Source organism: Schistosoma mansoni, chromosome 1 (assembly GCF_000237925.1).
Source record: "Schistosoma mansoni strain Puerto Rico chromosome 1, complete genome".
Classification (NCBI taxonomy): Eukaryota; Metazoa; Platyhelminthes; class Trematoda; order Strigeidida; family Schistosomatidae; genus Schistosoma; species Schistosoma mansoni.
The window spans coordinates 11317003-11339990 of NC_031495.1; the positions used below are offsets into that span (position 1 = coordinate 11317003).

At 30.9% G+C, this 22988-nt stretch overlaps 1 protein-coding gene across 1 annotated transcript; it reads right to left on the reverse strand.

The window, feature by feature from the left end:
• Positions 1–9381: 9381 nt before the first annotated feature.
• On the reverse strand, positions 9382–9555 carry Smp_200350 (uncharacterized protein; the record flags this gene model as incomplete). Its single annotated transcript, XM_018793254.1, has 1 exon — positions 9382–9555. The coding sequence occupies one exon, from the start codon at positions 9553–9555 to the stop codon at positions 9382–9384; it is 174 nt and encodes a 57-aa protein (XP_018647785.1).
• Positions 9556–22988: the final 13433 nt, after the last annotated feature.

Sequence of the window (22988 nt, forward strand, 5' to 3'; positions counted from 1 at the left end):
TCAATCGACTCATGATCTCAACTATATAAAATTACTAAAATCTCCACAAAACCCCCTTCCGATAAAGATTAAACTTGTTAAAACTCACATAGAGTTATACTATTTTTATATATAAATGTTGTTAATTCCGTTTTGCTTGTCATTCATTATATTTACAAATAAATAAACACTTAAATAGATAGACACAGAAAGAAGACACAATTTTGACACTAATAAACAAATCAATGTTGTAAGTGATTATGTAAATATTTTTTTTAGCCAAAAAAAATGTAACAATCAAATATAAATATGAATAAATTACTGATTTAAACACCAAATATAATCACAGGGTTTCAATATGAAAAAACAAACAAACAACCAAAAGAACAGTGTGTAAAAGTGAGACAAAAAGTAAACGAAAAAAAATGACTAAGCATTGAAATTTAGGCTTCATGTTAACATTATTAATGGACGCTTTTAACACCATAACGATGGATAGACTCATTTCATTCTTTAAATTAATCTACTTGAATCAATGGTGATCCCATTAAAACAATAAATGTACTAAACTGATTAAGAACAACATATATAAGCGAACAATGTTGTTTTCGATTAGATCCTCACCAGGCTTTACTCTAAACTGATTAAGAAATTAGATCATTCAAACTTTTCAACAACAAAAAAAACCCAACTAATCGACTATTACCGGATACATAGAATTTAAAAATTGAGCATAATTAGAACAAATAAAAAGAAATAGAGGCAATACACACAGTATGCACATATGCCAATTAGAGACTGACCAGTTGCAGTCCAAAAATATCAATGGGAAGATTCAAACAAACTATACCAAGTGAAGAAAATATTAACAGTTTGTACAAGACTAGAAGTAATGCTTAAGTCAAGCTCATTTATAATAACCAATAAGGTTATGTATACATAACCCCAGAGAATAATCTTATTTTTTTTTAATTAGAATAAAAAGAGGAAGAGCAAAGATGAGGAGAGATTTATTTACATCTAGTCGGTGGATTTATTGAAACAAGGTAAAATAATAAGAAGAATTGAATCTCTTTTCTGTCCAATGATGAAATGACCTTTAACAAGAAGTTATCTGATTAGTAAAACAGCATAATAATAATAATAATAATAATAATAATAATAATAATAATGAGAACAATTGGAATTCAGTAGTTCTTAAAACTATTTGAAATCAATTATGAACTGTTAAATCGATGAAGCAGGCAATCAAATCACAACGGAAATATACCATCAGTGCCAAACAAACACATACACGCCCAAATACAAATGTATTTGTTTCTATTATCAGAATAAATATGATGAAATTACAAGAAGTTATTTATGAATCAAAGGGTAGGAAATCATTGGACTTGCAGAAGTGATTTTTCATTAAAACTAACAGTAAATAACTCCAATATTGAGTTACTAAATAATAATAAGTGATGATAACAACTTTCTAAAAGAAATCACTTATGTTGACATCTTGTCCAAAAATAGAATGTGAATACATTTCTTCTATATTTGAAGAGAGAACACGAAACTGATGTAACAACAACAACAACAACATCGAAACAAATGAACACGATAAAATAACTTTTTACAGAAGGTCAGAATGGTTAACGTTACTGGTATCCTACCTTCTGATTGTGATTTGTCTCTTTTGAAAGGAAGTGCGTATATATATTTATATATATGCATGCATGTAATTATAACATAAATCACTGAAGCTTGTATAGTTTATTATTAAAACTAAAGGGACATAGAAAAACAGCTGTCTTATTTTCAAAGACTACTAATAATAACAATAATGTTAAATTAAAATGACATCTGATTTATCCTGTTTAAAAATTCTAATTTTAATTTTAATTTACAATTTTTATATTCATAATTCATTGTAAATTTTTATATTACAATTTAATAGTTTAATCCAAACTAATGTTGGAATGAGCCTTCAAGTGTTTTGCCTACTCGATGCTTTGATATACTGAAACTCATCTCCGTCTGTCGACTGTGACAACTTCGAGGTCACGTTACATACTACTTAGAAGCAACCTTGTGAGTAGTGTTCACCATACTTATATTCGTTTTGAAATAACTAATTGCTGATTAACAACAAAACAGTTGTCGTCAGATAACAGTTATTTTGGAACTTTTAGCTAAATTTGGACGAATAGTTCCAAAGTAGTTGGACGCCAAGTTAATGTAAACATTAGGGAGGAAACTATTTGTATAAATCTCAACCGTTGGAATGCGTTCAGCATTCTCATCCAAGCTCTTTCAAGGAAGTTTGATCAACATATCAAAATAAATAATATACTTTATTGATTCTCGAAAGGATCACAACTAATCTTTTGTAATCTCTAATCATTTGTGATGATTAGAATCGGCTGATCAATAAACACAGTGTAATCTTTTGTAAGCTATAATACTATGTCATTGTTGTATACTACAATTTAAAAGTTCCGAACCTAACAAGGACATTTAACGATGTGAATTGAAATTTCAGGTGAAGGATAGTTTCTGAAAAGTATGTTTTAATAATCGGCATTCATAAGTTCTAAAAGTCAAAGGGTTTAAATTTCGAAGCATATGTTCAAAATGTGCAGATTGAAAATTATTACTTATCCGAATGACTTCAATTGGTTTACTGTCGTTATTGCATTAGTGAAATCAGATTAATTTATGAGAGAAAAACAACTATCAACAAGATTTGTAAAACTATACAAGTTATTTTATCAATTTTCTAGTAGTAAATACACACATATACATATACCCAGTGAGCTGACACTTGATCTACCTTCTAAATGGAAAAGAAGGTCTTAATCGACTATAGTAACATAAAGTGCAACACTATTCCTGGGATATTCCAAACACATGAACAGATAAATAGATTAATTTTGGGGTATAAAACTATTTAACATTATATTTTATTGACAGGCTTCAATAACCCGTATAGACTAAAATATTTACAAAATAGACCTTAATGAATGTCAATAATAATAATAATAATAATAATAATTTGGTAAAGACAAATTTATGATACAAAAAACTGCTGGTTTGATTACATAAGTGAATAAATTATTCGGTTAAATCGTGAACCAGCAAAATATGATTGTCATGACATCGATCAATAAAAAACCCGTTTAAATAAGAGTAGACATTGTATATCCATATATAAACAAGTGAGTTTTCCTAATCACGGATAAAAAAAACCCAGCATGTTAACAACAATACAGCAAGCTAAGAATGGTAAAACATTTATTATATCGATCTCAGTATAATAAATATGCCCCCGATTCATGTTTATCATCATTTAGTATAAATGGTTGTCTAGTCACAATGTTCTAGCTTTAAACTCTGATTCATGATGGTGAACAACTGGTGTTCATTTTTTGTAAGTGATAGTCATCTCGTGAAAAAAGTGAATATTCTTTGAAAAAATGGGAGCATCTAGCAATTATGGATCACAAGCTTAATACAAAATATTATTCGAATAACGGAGCAACTGCTTCTCTCTTAATGACGTCGTTCAAAAGCTTATAACATGGAAGGGAGAGGTATGCTGATAATATCGACAAGTAAATAACTAGTATTATATTCCCTACATCTTCAGCAGATGGTAATGTGGATATTAATTTAATTTAAATGTGATAATTACTAAAAGTATATTTTTTAAAAGAACACAATCAGACATTATGAATCATAGGTAAATAGTAAGTAAAACGATGTCCACATATAAATGAATAAAATAACACATATACATGCACACACACGTACACAAAGCGATTAACAATGGAATATTATTGTCTGTCATCTACTACATCCTAGTTACCGAAAGAACAGAACTTATGTGTTTAGAGAGGAATTACACCCATCAGTTGAAAACATAAATTAACAGACAATACAGTAGATTATTTATGGGACATTGTCAAAAATCCAATTACACTACTCGTAAACAGAAGATGATAGAGTGAGAGAGCGGGAGAGAGGAAGAAGGAGAAATACTGCATTGATCCAACAAAGCACTTCTCTAATTAAAAATATCTAAACTAAAGTTTATGAAAACTAATTATGAGCATATATTTCAGAAGTCATACTATAACATCATTTAAAACTGGACTGAATCAAGTGACGGAATTTAGGCAATAACCCTTATATATGACTAGGAATTAATGTTCATTTTCATGGCAGTATTAATGAGTTAAAATGATGTATAATATGTCAGTACCGTAACTTGAACTGGAAATACTAGAATAAAATGTAATAATAATTAGTGTTTGAAGAGCTTAATGTGTGTGACATGACTAAAATTGATGTCTAACATCTAATTTCACAATCATTTTATTCTTTTTCCATCCATAAACTTTTGTCCCATATCTGTCCATGATAAAGTTATTGTTTAACTTATCAATATTGGCTATAGAGAATCCACCGAGGGGAGTTGGAAAACGCTGACTCCAAACCAATAGTCACATGAGCTGTAGGATCCCGAGGGAACAAATCAAGTATGAACCTAATGTTGGTCACCGGATACCATGGGACTGCATCGCCTAACGTTGCTCCACTGCCTTGTGGATTAGACCTCTAGGCCAAAAGCTCGGAGTGTACCCCCCCCCCTAAGAAAACTACCTGCTTCGGTTTGAACGCCCGAGCAGTAATCCAGCTCTCACACAAGTCAAGTGACGAAGTGTAGTGCATACATATTTAGTGCATCCTAGAACCAAGGTTTATGTGTGTGTGTGTGTGTGTAAAGTAAACTAAATGTAAAGATATCTATCTTTTTTATATACAAAAGGAATCTAAAAGATACAAAATTCTTTGTTTACACAATAAACCTAATAATGAACATAAATAACAAATTTCATTAAGAAATAATTTGCCTGAGTAAATATGATTGAAAAGAAGAAAAAGACGTTGATGAATTATTGACAGATCAATTTATTTATTCTATTCTCAAATTTCATTCATTCAAGTTTAGGTTTAGATTTTCTTGTTCATTGTAAAACTATACGAACAAAATTGTTAAAGATGGTTAATGGTGTCGGTAAAATTAGGCCAGTGGAAAGAAGAAATATAGTGAATTTGTACTAGTATGATTAATTACTATTATTATGAATTTACATGAACCAGATATGGTTCATTAGAAGAATTCAGGTAAGATACTAAAACTCCGGGTAAAACAAAATTACTAATGTTTTGTATTAGTTTTTTGAATCATTACATTGATGTTTAGGATTGCAATTGATCAGTCTCTTATTGGTATGTGTGCATTCTGTGGAGATTGCCTCAATATTGCTCTAAATTCCAAGCATGATAAACAGAGATGGATGGTGGCTAGTAATGGAATCCAGGATGGCGTTTCGTCCTATTTGGGACTCGTCAACTGGATGTATTCGGATCCGGGAGTTGATGTTCACTCCAGGACTCAAACCCAGTACCGTTCGTTTCAAACGCCATCGCACTATTCAGTTAGCTACCAATGTTAATAATTGCAATGAGTGAATTTCTTATATGATTTAACTAAATGGATAAATAACACAATTCTATTCTACCACTAGTCAAGCTTGTCGTTCAACCTTTTCCTTTCCTTCAGATTCTGGTGTGGAGAATATGACAACGTAAACTGTTAGGAACCAGTGTGTGAATAAGTAAGTGAACAGATTAGTATATATGAAGATGAAAATGAGAAACTTTAATCGATTACTAATTCTAATCTCTAATGTAATCACAAAACTTGATATAGTCAGTTGATATATATAAAATTCAGGCCTTTTTCAGGTGAAAGAGATTGGATATTCGCAGTATGAATTTAGTTTATGTTAAATTAGTAAGCAACCGAATAGATAAGCAACTAACCAAGTATATAAATTAGTAAATGTATAATATCAAATTTTCTAATGGTATAATTATCTGACAAACTAGTTTCATCGTCATACGTACTATTTGACCTGAAACAAACAGGTGGGCAGATATCGAAATAAGAGAATGCTGACAAGTTTACCAAAAATAGTCAGACATGAATTGGGGTCATATGCACTACAGGTGATCTTTAATCACCTTGTAGTATATATATATATATATATATATATATATATATATATATATTAAAGTCTTCAGGCTGAAAGTGCACATGGTTTGGTAACATAATAACGATTTACAATTCAGTTAATTTATTTTCCGTAGTATTCAAGACTAAGGTAGTGATAACCCTTTCATTTCATAAATCACTGCAAAAAGGAACGTCTTAGTGTAAAAATAAACCACATTTATCAATCCTAATCTGATATAATGTAGAGGGTAAAATGTCTTAGGTCGAAAAAAGCAAACACCAGATATTTAAGCAAAAACAAATATCAGTCTAATAAATAAACATGGTAAATAGGCAAAAAAAGATTATCTTTCAGGATAAAAACGAACACAATTATATATGATATATGAAAATAATTCTAAATACCTTAGAGATATTATATTGTATGACTGAAAAATAAGAATTAGGGTACTTGAAGTAGGATGGAATCGAAAATACGCCTTTATTATTATTTAGAAGACTAGTAAAGCTAAGAAGAAATTCGTTTAAGCACAATACTCCCCAATATATCGTTTAAAAAAATAATCGACTTGAATGCCCTACAATGTAACTCTATGTAGATATTCAGTCCTTTATAATCATTTGTTACATGGGTGTCTTTAAACACCAATGAAGTCCCATAAACAATTTTCAGATTTTATTCAAGAGTACCCAACAGTGTGTGTAAACAGAATTATGAAAACTTCGGTAAACGTTTTCAGTGCAAAGTTATGTTTCAACAAAAGATAGCATACTATCAACAAGGTGTGCGGTACCTTAAGAACAAACTCACTTATAAATAATTCTCAAGCTTCGGTCACTTTTCGGCTCATGGCTTCTACAATATTGTAAGCTAATCAAATGGAAAACATTTAAAATCCATTACATTTTAATAAGCTTTCTATATGTTCACTCAGAGTGATAATTAAGACCAAGTCCTTAGAAACAAATGTTGTCAGAACTTTTATTAGTTTAAATCTTGTCGAGATGATGAATAGAACACGGGTTTACTAGATTTCTCAACTAATGCACTTTAGCCAGAATCTTGAGATCCCATACAATAAGCACTCATACGGGACGTGACAGACAGATATCACTACTTCCAAGACCAGTTAATGCTTACTAGAAACAACACTGCATGTTTTCACTTAATGGTAGATTAGGCTAGAACAAGAACCCCAACTACTGGATCGAACTGTAATGATCGAACAGAGTATACTAATAACTAGAAGCGGAAGTCTTGGTTCTTACAGTAGATGCTTCTAGGCAGTCGGAAATCAAAACATAAGTTTTCAGTGCTTTTCTAACTTATAAAGAGCCGTGAAATTTTCTAACACATAACTAGTGTTTTGTTCGAGCAATAGCAAAACTAAGGTCTATCAGTTGAATATAACCACACATTTCTTCGGGATACAGCCGGAATAAAAGTGGAACCACGAATGTACGTTTACCATGATGATTTCAGTGGAGATATTTTAATCTGATGAAACCGAGGGTGAATCATAAAGAACTACAACTAGGACTATAAGCAGACAAAAACATTTCTTGTTACTGGGTATTATTCAAACGTTTAAAACTTTCAAGTTTGAATGGAATTAATCCAACTTATTATTAATATCGCATGATGCAATCATTTATTTCTATTGTTAGTTCATTCAAAAAATAAACCGAAATTTCAAGTCACGTTTAGTAAAGCAATCAACCAAATATGTCTTTTTTTCTTTCAAAACCGATATCTTGTTTGTTTGATGATAAGACAAATATTTAAAAAAATAATTTGAATTAGTCAACACATTTTGTTGGCCACACACCTAAATAAACCAAACTTGATTCAGTTGTCGCATATCTTATTCATTAAGACAATTGGTAACATACAAACACATCTCGCTAGTAGTATTTGTTTGAAAAAAAGAAAACCTGTCTCCTACTAATCAAGATGTACAATATCATTATTATTATTATTATTATTATTAATATTAAAGATATAAACATGCACCTGTCACAAGATTTGATTAGAATAGATTGACATTTTTGTCATGTTGAGAGAATTAGTAATCAATATTATAAACCTAGTACAGAATATATTAATCTGTTTTATCATGGTAACCTATGTACTCATTTTTGTACTCATCTGAAAAACACAACAGATCTTTTAGAATAGGTTAAGTACGGTACATTCAATTAAAAAAAAGTTATTTGAATAGTTTTGCAAATTTAAAAAGTGGTCTAGTAAGTCTGGTCCCCAGTTTGATTGAAAAAGATCTTTAATTAACATGAACAGACTAAAGGTTAGTATGATACTATTCAAGTTATGATGTCGAAGAGTTAACTTAGAAACTATTGATCGGTTAATAACAAGTTGAACTGTCATAGTCATGGAGATAAATGTGTTAGATAAACGAAGGTAAAGATCTCCATTTGTTTAAATATTGAGGGAATAACCTGAACTACCAAGGATTTCTCATCCCAATTAGTCTGATTCTTAATCATACTAGGAAGGTAAATGTTTAGTGCTAAAGACAAATTCAAGAAATATTGTTATAAATTTCTATAATTTATAGATGAGACTAATAACATATAAAAGCATCCCAAAAGAAAGACTGATTCTGCTAAATTCCTGGAACACAATTGTTTTTTGTTATAACTATCACATTACACACATTGTAATTATATTGGTATCGTAATCAATATGGTCAAGTAAATCGATTAATTAGCCACTTCATGGAATAGTAACTAGTATTTCCATTACTTAATGCCGGTTTCTTAGTGCGCGTGTTATACAGCCAGTCTTACTTCCATTGAGTTTTGTAAGATGACCAATTAAGTTAGGAAAATTCTGGGATGAGATCTGTATTTAGATATATGATAGTACCTTGGAAACTGACACTATTATTACCACTTACCGCAATCTAAACTCTTAATCACACACTATTTATAACCTGCTCTTAAAAAGCGTTTCATGAACAGATACGCAATTATATAGTATTATTATTATATAGACGCAGTGATAACCATCAAGGTGCGAAATCCAATCAGGAACACCCTTTAAATTTAAGCATTGTGCAATCAGGAAAAAAACAACCAGTGACTCGATAAACTGAGACAACTAAGAATATTTATGAATAATGAAGAGGATTTAGATGTGTTTTTTAAAAAAGATGTTTAAATTGTGAGGCTTTTATGGTCTTCCTAAACAACACACTACAAAAACCTATAACAAATTGTTAGTCGCTTGTTAAGAAATGCTGATTGCCCCCTTCTGCTTGGAGTATGAGATGATAATAACATCCAGAAAAGAAGTGAGAGATTTATGATTAAACCATCCAGTTTATAGAATGAAGTACCAAGAAAATATGTGTACATTTACCTGAACGGGACGTGCATTTGTTGTCATTAGAATTGACATTTGATTTTGCTGGACATTTACAGTAAATTTTCCGAAATTGACTGCGTTCTAACTTTTCCATTTGAATAATCCGACCAGGCATAGCCCATGAATTGGCAAATTTATTTGGACTAGAGAAACGATAATGATAATTAGTTATCCACGAAATTCATACAACTAAATATAAATTCCTCAAATTTAAAGTCCGAAGAGAAACTTAAGGTTCATAGTTCAAAATCATGCATGAATCACTCCGTGTACTAGTTATCCAAAGACTATATAACATAGAAATGGAGTTGGTACATAGATCAAGTAATACCTTGTTTATTTTAAAGGACGAATGAGAAGCAAGGAAATCAACTGCTGTGATTGGCTGGTTTTCAGCGAATCAGAAACGGAATGATGTAAATCACGTGTTTTACATTAATTTGAAGTGTTCACCTGACGTAGTAAATTTCCTGAATTCGGTTTTTGGTTCAGTGAGAAATGCACCATTTAGGACAATCGGAAATTTTTAAAATTTTGAGCTGTAATTTTAATGACCTTCCCAAGAAACTTCTTTAAACCTAGTTACTTCTGTATAAGAGTTTGTAGAAAGTGAACAACACGAAACATAATACATATAGGATTTATTTTGAGTCCTGATACAAATAAGTTTATTTATTATCCCAAACTGATTAGTGTCAAACTCATCGTTTATCATTGCTTTGTTAAATGGTTTAAATTGCTATTACAGCAGCCTCAAAATATTTAGTCATACGAAAGGATAAGTGAAATAGTCAATACCACTATGTGTTATTTAAATTGGTGAAAATCAAACGTGTACCTTTTCTGACGAAATATAGTCACCGTAACAACTCATTGATCTAATTTTCATTTGTATTTCAATAGGATAACTGGTATGAGGCATTTTATTGACAAGGTAATTGTATTTTTAGATGCTTACATTTTTTCTAGATAAATAATGATAATACAAATACAACAATAATATTGTGTTAGTATTCATAGTTTGGAAGATTTGTGTTTAGAAAGGGTATGGGAAGGAACATTTCGTTAGTTAGAAATTTAAATTATAGAGTTTAAAGGACAAACATGTTAATTACTATCGATAGAAGATGGCATAATCGTCTGTAAATCAATAATAAAGAGTCCCATGATAATCTGAACTGTCCTGAAGTGACACTGCACTCACTGTACCATTTGTATTAATACAGATTTTATATAAAGTTATTTTATCATATTCAATTGTTAGTGAATAACTTATTTTAAAACCTCTTAGAAGGAGTGATAACTCGATTCACTGTGATATAAATTAGGTAATGCGTTAATATTCATTCTGTTATTTTTAGATTCGAATTCTAGTGCAAAACACTACAATAGGCAGGAGGAATGTATGTTAACTGCGAAAAATTAAAAGTATTTGCATCATTTATATGCATAACCTTCTATCGTCCATTTGCATCTTTCGCTGTTTTCTGCTATCTAAACTTTCCTCCCTTCTGGTGTCCAACGTCGTTCTTCCGATGCAATGAAAGTCTTCACAATCATTGTAACTTCGATGCCATGTTCAGCTACACACTATTTACAACACACCCTCTTTAGTAACGTCCACTCTACTAGTTGATTTCATTATTAATAATAAAGCAAATTACTTGGAATAATTTAATTAATTTTGGAAATGAAAATCATTTCCAATCAATAGTTCTTTTTCTAGGATGTTTTTATTTGTATATGAGATATTCTGAGATTGTCACATCAAAAGGAGTCCATAAAAGACTTGAATGGAACAAGTTTTACTACAACTCTTCATTACGAAGTGCTAGATATTATTATTGTTTATTTCATTGAATAGTTAACATAAATCAATGGAAAAGTGAGTTTGTGCTGATGATGTCGTTCAGAAGGACGATGAAAGCTCCACGACCAAACCATCCAGCTCAGAGAACAAATCTCCATCAAAACCATCCACTTGAGTTACAAATCTTCTCCACCATCTGGAAACCATTTGAGCGTAGTAAGCTTCTCGTTGTTCGAAAATGGGAGAATTTCACCAAAAGGCAGGCCACCACTCGAGAACAACTATATTTTCTCCACGAGTGTCTTCGTCAGCATGTTCTACCAACAAGTTTAAGATACAGAACTTCGATCAATTTCCCATTGGGATGGAGAATAGCTGAACAAGTGAGTTTATTTTAATAATATTTTGATGAGTAACGAAGGTTTCATCCTACATAAAATGTATATATTACCATGTTACAGAATATGTAACTGTAAATATTATGGCTGAAAAAAGATCCATTTTAATTATTTTTTTAAAATAATAGATTTCTGTAGGGAGGAGAAATAAATCGATGTTGACTAAATTTCCATGACAAAGTAATTAAATAGAAGTATTCGGGAGATTATTACGTAACACTTAAATTTATCTCACTTCCCTTGATTGAAACAATCATGTCTAAAAGTGTAGGTCACACAATAAGTACATACTATATTCTAATACAAAAATCTAAATATACATATCCTTCTTTTTATCATTCATTTATCAACAACCATAAAAACTTAAAAACGAAACGATTTTAATCATCAGTCTATAGCATAGCATTCAACATCGTTAGTGAGATTGCATGTTATGTAATAAAAAAGACGTATAGTAAGTTAGAAATCCATCACGTGTTATAAATGCTCCAACTTTTTGTAATACTTACTACTAAAGTTGAGTTCATTTTTAGTGAAATTTCTGAATACTCATTAGAGTAATACAATAATTGTCAAGATAATGAACGGAAAAGAGAAAAATTTACCATGCGTGTGTATGTGTGTGTAAGAGAGAGAGAGAATTAGGAGCAAAGAAACAGAGAAACGCAAGGCAACTAATTGAAAGCGTAAACAAGATCTAGTGAATTACGGGTAAAAAAAGCCGCCAGTTACAATGGCGTTAATAATCATTTATCATTTATTCAGTGGTTAATTGATTAGTTATCGGTAAACATAGAAATTTATTCTCTTTGCATACTTTGATTAAGGATGCATAAAAATATATAATTTCAGATAGTCAATTCAATAAAAATCTATCAAATGAAATCATATCACTAACGTGTAGGATTAATAGACCGAAATACACATTAATTTCTCTCTGAAAACAGACTTGAGTAAAACTACTAAGTGAATGGATACGCACAGATACATACATTAATTATCTTTTTTCAAAAAGAAATGTTTTCATTAAAAATCTGTTACCAAGTTATTATAAATGTTCAACGAGATATAAATAGTACTCTTGAATTATGAAACAAAAGAGTTTACATAACTGAATAGTTACTTAGACATCCCATGTAAATGTATATGAGTTGTCATTATCAGGTTGCTATAGTACAGTATTGATTTTAATTGTCACTATTGATTACTTATAAACACAAATAAAATTTAAATAGGTAGGAACAATAAATAATAATAGGGAAAGAATCAGTTTTATAAACCTATTTCGTATGACTGTTTGTATTAAGGTAATCAAATGAACATATTGATTATACAGACTACTTTTCGTAACTTAAAAGTATAAATAATTAGACGGAAATTATACCGACATATAATGACAATATCTGATAAACACATTCGAACGATGGATGTAATAAATAGAAATTTCAATGGTTGAGATCATGAGTCAATTGAACCTAAACCACCGTGGAAAACCTGGGAGCACTGGGCGGTCGTTTCGTCATATTGTGGGACTCTTCAACAGTGCTCATCCACGATCCCGCACTCGCGAGATTCGTACCCAGGACCTATCAGTTTCGCGCGCGAGTGTTTAACCTCCAGATCACTGAGCCGGCCGGCAACCAACGGTGATAATGTCTAACTTCAACCGATCCACGAAATTGAGCGACACATCCACCACTGTCTTCAGTGAGTTACTATCTCACAACAGACCTGGTTGAACTGCACTGGTCACTGCCTCTCATCAGAACGAAACGGTCGTCCAGTGCTTCCAGGTTTTTCATGGTAGTCTGGCTTCAATTGACTCATGATCTCAACTATTAAAATTACTATAATATCCACAAAAACCCTTCTGCTATTAAATAAAAATTTATAAGTACTTGAAAAGATTAAAATCCCATTAGGAAATATCATATAAAGTGGAAACCAAATGATATAATCTGTAAAGTCACAATCTTAATGTGGCTTCCTACTCATATCTATAATCCAAACCTTCTAAGTAAATACACAATGGTTAGATAAAGACCTAACTCAGTATCTTAGTAAGACGAAGATAAAATAATTCATAAATGATGAAACATTTTGTAAACAGGTTCAGATAATCATTGTAAGCAAAGATGGATAGTGGCTAACAGTGGAATCCAGGACAAGCGTTTCGTCTTATTTGGGACTCGTCAGCTGGATGTACCTGCATCTCAGAGTTGATGTTCACTCTGGGACTCGAACCCAATACCATTCGCTTCAAACACCATCGCATTATCCACTCAGCTATGCTTGTGAATTAAGGCTATATTAAGGCAATACACACAGTATGCACATATGCCAATTAAAGACTGACCAGTTGCAGTCCTAGCACATCAATGGGAAGATTCAAACAAACAATACGAAGTGAATATAGGTTTAGACAATATTTAACCTTAAACTATTCCACACAAAAAAAACCTTGAAAAAAATTCAATTTAATTAATGAAATATAAATGCTCTAATTCACACTCAAATAAGAATTTATTCATTTGTACATTCGTTGGGAATTTATTTCAAAATGAGGAATGATAAAGGATGAAATAGTTTTAAGAGCAAAATAGATCTAAAAAGTATTAAACGTCGAAATTATTGTCGAAATAATCTTAGAGATTGAAATTTAATTAATCTCAATCTTTTGCCTAGAAAACTGATTCATACTACTTTAAGGGAATGATTAAAATCAATATTATTAAATAATAAGTAACATTTCATATCTTCAACGCCGCGATGGCATTTCAAGAGAAAGATACTGGGTTCGAGTACCAGAGCGAACATCAACTCTGAGATGCAGGTACATCCAGCTGACGAGTCCCAAATAGGATGAAACGTGCGTCAATCTGGATTTCACTGCTAGCCACTATCCATCTTTGCTTACAATGATTGTGAAAAAAGGCTATATCGAGGCAATACACACAGTAGGCACATATGCTAATAAGAGGCTGACCAGTTGCGGTCCGAAACATCAATGGGAAGATTCAAACAAACAATACTAAGTGATCTATGAATAGTTTAAAATAATGAACTTCAGTATAGAAGATTGCAAAACTTTCATAGTTTAAATCACGAACTGATTTTAGTCAGATCACCACTGAAAACCAGGGAATGCTGGATGGCAGTTTCATCCTAGTATATATGACATCTCAACGATTCGTATCCACAACTCAATCACGGATTGAACCCAGGACCAGGAATTTCCACAACACGTTATAATGATAACCAATTTATGACTAACTCAAAGATTCAATTCCTGGAGTTCTAATCAGAAGCTGTGACAAGTCAGTGAAGATCAGTCATATTAGGTGTGAGAAGAATATCACTAATATTAAGGATGGTGGTCGCGTAATACTCAAACCAACTAGTTCCAAACGTAAGCTAATAGGATGCTACTTGAATGGCTTAATGGTTGAGCCAATGCTTCAAAACCTAAAGGTCTTGAGTGAAGTTGTGGATATATATAGCTGAAAATTCCCATAATAAGACGAAACAGCTTCCATTGCTTTAAATTTTTCAATGGTTATCTAACTAACAATAGTCCGTTATAGATACATATTCTCCAAATATTATTAATTTGTATACCTTTGCTTTCAATAAATTTTACGGCAATAGTGATTGTTTTATTAGATATCTTTCCGGTCCTTTAAAGTTATCTATGCTCCAGTAATTCTCTCCAGATAAACTAAAATAATTGTTGAGGCTTTAATTGACCTTTCATATACATAACAATCTAATAATTAAGTAGTAATTCTGAAATACACAACAATGAATAGAGTAGATATTTGTTTCAAGTTATTCCACTTACTGGATACACTACAAATTTGATTGATGGAATTTAGTCAGAAATAATAGTGGAAAAGCATAATTATAATTGCTAACAGATAGATCAGATAATATATATCCAGACTAATGAGAATTCTTTACAAGATGATTCACTTATGTAGCCACTGTGAAGACTGCATCAGTCAAAGAATATTTCATTAGTTATTGTCGTGCAATATAATTTAATTTGAATGCTCCAATAAAGCATACACAGTGTTCCAAAAACAAGTATTATTGTCTAGCCATTTGGATTTTTTACCAACCACTATTTAATATGAAATGGTAATATTGTTATGAAGACCTATGTTGAAAGATTCCATTAACAAAAACAAAACTATGTAACTAAGCAAAGAATAATATAGTTTTTGTTTTCAAATCTTCAATGGATTATTATCAGAAGTGGTTTTTGTGGAGATTTAGTAATTTCATAGTTGAAAGTGTGAGTCTAGCTTCAATTGACTCACGCTTTCAACTACTTCAATGGATTGTCACAAAATACTGCGCGCGAAGTCCTTCCTGAATGTCATAACTTATTAGCTTCTAAAATGAATTTTGTCAACATCATACGTTTTCAATGTTAGCTGAAATAGTTGTTTCAAAGAATATCAGTTTTGATCAGTTAGAAGACTAACCAACTTTGTTGTGTTCAGTTATTAATTAATATTCTTTTTGAAATTAAATAATGTGTCAGTTAAGTTCAAATTTCTGGCTAAAATTAATTTACCAAATCCATTTTTAAACGAAAACATAAAACTTTTAATCCATTTATTCTATTTTAGTTACCCTATTCCTTCTGTTCATAATTTGAGAAAAAATAAGAACGCATTATGTGACAAAATCTAAAGTATGCTTGATCATTACTATCAAATTATTTTATTTTATCCAATAAAAGACTGCAAATTATATAATCCGTGTCAAGTACAGACCTCTGACAACGGAAGATGGTTGCTCAATTTCGTGGATTGGTTGAAGTTAAACATTCATACCATCGCATGTCAACTCAGTGGTCTAGAGTTTAGGCGCTCATGCGGTAGATTAAAGGTTCTGGTTTTAAATCCCTAATACGGAATCTTGAATGTGCACTGCTAAGGAGTCCCATAGTGGGACGAAAGGGCCATCCATTGCTTCCTGGTTTCCAATGGTGATCTAACATCGATCGATTCATGATCTCAATCAAAAACTTCACAACCTTCAAAACCCTATACCGATATATATATATAGATAGATAGATAGATAGAACAGCTGAGTTTTGAATGGTTCTGGAAGTTTCATTTCCTTCACAATATCTGTCCATATATGGAACAGAATATGTGAAATAGATTAATTATTACTTTCTTTTCTCTGTATCAAGTTTGTAAGTTTATATATATTTTTTTTACAGTAATATATTTTTGTATCAGAAGTAATTTCTAGATATGTAATTGTTTTTTTGGCGGGGCGGGGGGTGAATTTGTAAAACATTCCAAGTATTATCACTTCCAGCATATACATCGATCGTTTAAGATAACACTTTAAAAAAAAAAGTGATATACAAATGATTTTATGAAGAGATTTAATTGATGAATAGATATATATGTAAGAAGTTTATATACGAAGCATCATTTCATGTAATACACTTGAAATAATTTGTTGTTTACTGTTGTCTTCTTTTCTAAACCGCCTTGTACATTGCTTTTATTCATTATGAATTGAAATTACATTTTGATAACATGACTTAAGTGAAATACAATTTTGTAAAAAACGAAATTGCCAAACTAGATAATAACGCTAATACATACATACGTTCGGTTGAATAGATGTAATATTCAACTTGGAAACATTTCCTCCTGAATTGAAAAAAATACCAAGACACAACCGATATACACAACAAGTTCATGCTGATATGATGCATTTTTATTATTGCATTAACACACAAAAAAAGCACAACGTTAACGGAACAAGTAAATGAAATCTCAAAATATCATAAAGTTTCCAATGTTGTTCAAATGAAAAAAGAAATTTATTTTTAAAGAAGAAAAAAAAAATGTCAGAATACATAAACCCTAATCATGTGTATTGATATTTTGTGTTCTCTTGTATGTGTATGTGTGTGTATGTATGTGCACATATATATCTATATTTGCTCGTACACTTTCATAGAAGTACATACATTAAATGAATTCACGTACTCTATTTCATTCAACCTTTTGAATTCTAAAGTTCATTTATATCTAACCTTTACTTATATGAGTAAGTATAGATAGATTTCATGAAGGAATTACATGTGTACACATGTTGTTTTTTTTATGGCAATACATATTCCATAATGTGGTATTATATTGAATATTGTACATACACAAACGAAACATAGTCTCATTAGTTTTAATTGTTATGAATAGTGTTTTCTATTAATTTAGAGAACAAATTATTTCATTACAAGAAAAGTAAACGAAACAAAGAAGAACATCCTTTAATGACATGAAGCAAATAATGAATAATTCCTTGTATAAACACTTAATACTAATAATTTAGTCAAAGGAAAGAATGTTAATTCTTTTTTTTCTTTATTCAAAGAAAATGGAAAAAGAATATTCTTCTCATTTATAGAAAAAAAAAAACACATTGTAACTAACTTGTTGATTCATTATAAATGTCATAGTTGCAAATAGTAAAACTTAATAAAGACAATACATTTCAGACATGTCTATAAAGTACAAAGAAGTTATTAACATAGATGAATAACATTATTTCAGTGTAATATTAGAAGGGGTTCTTTGGTGGAGATTTAGTATTTTGCATAGTTGAAAGCATGAGTCAATTGTAGCTAGACCACCAAGGGAAACCTGCAATTACTGGACGACCGTTTCGTCCTATTATGGGACTCCTTAGTAGTGCGCATCCACGATCCACCCTCGCGAGATTCGAACCCAGGACCTACCAGTCTCGCGCCAGAGCGCTTAACCACTAGACCACTGAGCTGGCCGACATCCAACGGTGTTAATGTCTGGCTTGAACCAATCCACGAAATTGAGCAACCATTTCCCCAATGTCTAAATATATCTTTAAACTTTGTTTCAATGGTAATGACTGTTACCGATATTTTCATCAGTCTAATAATTCTACTTATTTTTTTCGAAAAAATAAGTTCCATAAAAAGTTAATACTTTTACTTAGAATCAATTATATTCAGATTATTCATGAAATATTTATATAATTATGGGTTAGTTCAGAAGTTCATAGGAATATCATCTTTCCTTAAAGGAATTACTGATTATCATTGAACTAATATTTTTTTGAAGTTGGAAGCATTTATGCTATTTATAGGCTTCTTTTGAATTCTACTGACTGATTAATTGATAAAATGAATGTCAATGGATCACATTTGAAATAATTAACAAATATAGATCGTATTTAAATCTCTAACCTCTCGATTGATGGTATAATATAAAAGAAACAAATAAAACCAATATCGAAATATAAATCGATGAATTGTTGATGATGAAGTAGTAATGTTAGATTATTGTTGCTTTTCAAAATATTAATATCTAGCAACTAAGATGGTTTTGTGATGTAAGCTATGAAATTCAGTAACCTCCTGTTAGCCATATAGTATTAAGAATCTATGAAGATGACCACAAGGTTACTCCGGCTTATTTTTGACAATGTTGAAACATTTTCCACAATTCAATTCTCCACACGACATTTGCACTTTTGTGATTGTTTTTGGTTATCGAAAATTCTGTATACTTGAACGTCTTTTTTCGTTACTATATAGATGGAGTGGCACCATTTGCTTTGTTATGCTTGTTCTACTTCAAATATCAATTTTTCCTTAAATTCATATTTTTTGTGTGCAAGTGGACAAGTGTTGAATTGTTTATGTTAGTTGACGTAATCAAATTGAACAATAAGAAGAGCCTTATTAGGGTAACTCAATCATACTTATTTCCGAAAATAATGTAATCTAGCACTGAACACAAATATCAAAAATTAACATCACCATATATTTACTACTGACTAATTACCAGGGGTGATTCCTGGAGTTCTAGTGAGAAGCTATTGACAGTGGAGTTCGATCACATAGGGCGTGAAATGAATACTATATATTTTAATGAATGACGATCGAGCTATGTCGCGAACTTATCAAAATTAGACATGTAAACCAGCTTAGTGGTCTAGACGTTAAGTTGTCACCCATATACTTAAAGGGTTCAACCCTCGGTGGAGTCGTGGATATAAACTATTGAAGAGTCTCATACCAGAGTATAAACCGCTATCTAGTGTCCTTTATTTCCAAACCATTGTCTAACGAAGATGATTCAGTGATTTAAATTCAGATCATATTCATTTAGTAAATTTTAACTTAGTTAACTAAAGAATAATGATCGATTCTTTAAACTTACTCAATAATACATGATTCATTCAGTTTTGGTCTGACTTATCCGGTATATATTAGCTAAAATTTCAACTGTATTTTTTGGGAGATAATGACTAACACTACTTCAGTATGATTAATAGAGTCTGATATAAATAGTTCAAAACAGTTTAATGTAGTGTGCCAAATCTTATTCTCATAAATAAGGTTGAAATTAATTGATTTCCAATTATTGATTTTATTTATTTACTTGATATTATCATCAAAACTTTTGAATACCACCTAAGAGACTGTCATATTTGAAATATACCCCTGGTGGGAAGATCCTTGTAAACCCAATGTTTAATGATTCGTTAAATTTTTGATAAATTTGGCAATAATGATAATTTTATATAGTTGAGATCATGAATTAATTGAAGCTAGACCACCATGGAAAACCTGGAAGCACTGGATGGCCGTTTCATCGCATTGTGGGACTCCTCAGCGGTACGCATCCATGAGGTATTTCCTGGAGTTCTAGTGAGAAGCAGTAACCAGTGGAGTTTAACCAGGTCTGTTGGGAGATATCAACTGACTGATGACATTGGTGAATGGTTGCTCAATTTCGTGGATTAGTTGAAGTTAGACATTAACACCTTTGGATGCCGGCTCAGTGATCGTCCAGTGCTTCCAGGTTTTCCATGATGGTCTAGCTTCAATTGACTCATGATCTCAACTATATAAAGTTACCAAAATCTTCACAAAACCCCTTTTGATAATAATGATAATTCATAAGTAATAATCTAATCAATATTTCTAGCCTTGACGTACTGTTATTCTACTCATTCAATTCATCACTAGCATATTATCATTACAATGGTATTAAGCGATAGGATAAATAGTAAACATTATCATTATTTTATTTATCATTGGGGCATAGATTACAAAGTTATATTTACTTTATACTTAAAAAGTGAAGGTTATTTCATTAAAAATAGAAAACAAAATGAAAACAATTTTGAATAAGACATACAATTCACCTGAGGCATGATAAGTTTATGTTGATGTAAGTAATTGGAGATGTGTTTCTGATTGATAACCAACAAATCTATATACGGAAACATGGATGGACACAAACGCACATACATATACATACACATATAAATAAGGATAAACATAGATACTTACCGATTTAGGTCAGTCATGAATATGAAGGGAGAAAATAAGGTGATTTAAGAGAAAATATGAAAAAAATGTTCCTTTATGGTTTCTTCTTTTTTAAGAATAAATAATGTTAGATTTCCATCAGTTAGTTTGTTTTTCTTTAGGAGAAATAAACAATTTCCCTTTTTCATCTCAATCAACAGTCAGTTTTTTTGTTATTTTCTTTTAATATGCATGCCATATTTAATTTAATTCAATAATAATAATAAAAAAAATTAATTTATATTTCGGATCAGATATCAAATTCGATATTTATGTCTAGTATGGTAAACAACTGTGACCTAATACTTAAAAAGAAAGTGTTATCCAGTGGTAATTTTATTTGTAAGGGTTTATCATTGATCGCTATCAATGTTAAGTACTTTAGTAAATAAAATTCATACCTGTTGCACAAGCTAGTAGATGTATCAACTCTGTGGCTCAATGGAAGACGTATTGATATTTGGAAGGAAAGATGTTATGTTGTAGTACTAAATGTGGATATCAGAATGGATGAAAACTCATCCAACTGACGAGTTCCAAATAGAATATAAAACACATTCTGGATTTAACTGTTAAACACCATTCCATTATATTAAAACAATATAATACGGAGAACAAGCACTCAAATTGCCTAAGAGAATATGCAAGCTAATTCATTCACCTGATGTCACTATCTGATTACATACCATTTGCATAACCAACAGGTAATGGCGAGTTCCAAAGTGTGTAGAGGTATGTATTATGTAACAAAAATAGGCAAACAAACAGTTCTCATTTTAGTCTGGAGAGCAGGTTTGCGTAATCAAGCATAATGCAAGCATTTGTAACTTGACACAGAATACATAAATCTATACTTGATTAATAAAGTGTATTCATTTATAACTTATATTTTGTATATGCGGAAGAATAAACGGAATTATTTCTTACATGAATAAATAATTTAATACGACTAAATGTTAATGAATGTTATGAATAACTTATGAGTATAGTTTTTCTATTAGTTTAACAAATTCTCGAATAGTAATTTAAGTTTCAATAGTTGAGATCATGAGACAATTGAAGCTAGACCACCATGGAAAACCTGGAAGCACTGGATGGCATAAGACTATTGAAATTACTATAATATCCACAAGAACCCCTTCTGATATAAATAATTTAAGGTTGATAAATTATGTGATACAGAAAGATTTATGCATTTAATTATTTTGAGCAGGGTGGTCTGAAATTTCTTCAGGAAAATAAATATCTATGAACTATTGTATACTTTATTTGATATTAAAAGTTATCAATTTCCTTTACATATTTCTCTATATCAAAATTAAACACAGAAGAATGTCATGAATTCATCGTATTTCATTAAATTCTCATCAGTTGTGTAGAACCTGTAATGCTGTGATATGGGTTACTTATATCCACACAAGTAGTATACAACGACGGTCGGGCATTGAATGCATTTCAGTAGAATATCTATAAGGAGAGAACGGGGACGGGACGCAGTTGGTATGAAAATTCATGAACAATAAAATCAGAGACTATGAACTGATATTTGAAGAAGGATTGGTCAAGATTGAGACAATTGATAATTTGCAAATTAACTGTTTACTGTATGGTTGTCAGATTTTAGTGAGATAGTCTCTAATTTTGTTCTCAAATACATTTGGTTGTCCCAACTCGTGTTCTTGTTCACTACTATGTTTCAAATTAAAATTACAGAACGGATTCAAAAATACTTAAACAAATGACTTTAGTTAGAAGTTGTAAAAACTGTAAATATATACATATCATAGATTAAAAAACATTCTAGAACCCTGATAGCAAAGAAATAAAGCCCAATTGGTTAGAACTAAGTAAGAACAAAACAATCAAAGCTCAGTTAAGAATAAATGAAATTTCTTAGACTCGCGTAAAGTCAAAAAGTTAATACAACAATCAATTAGTCGAAA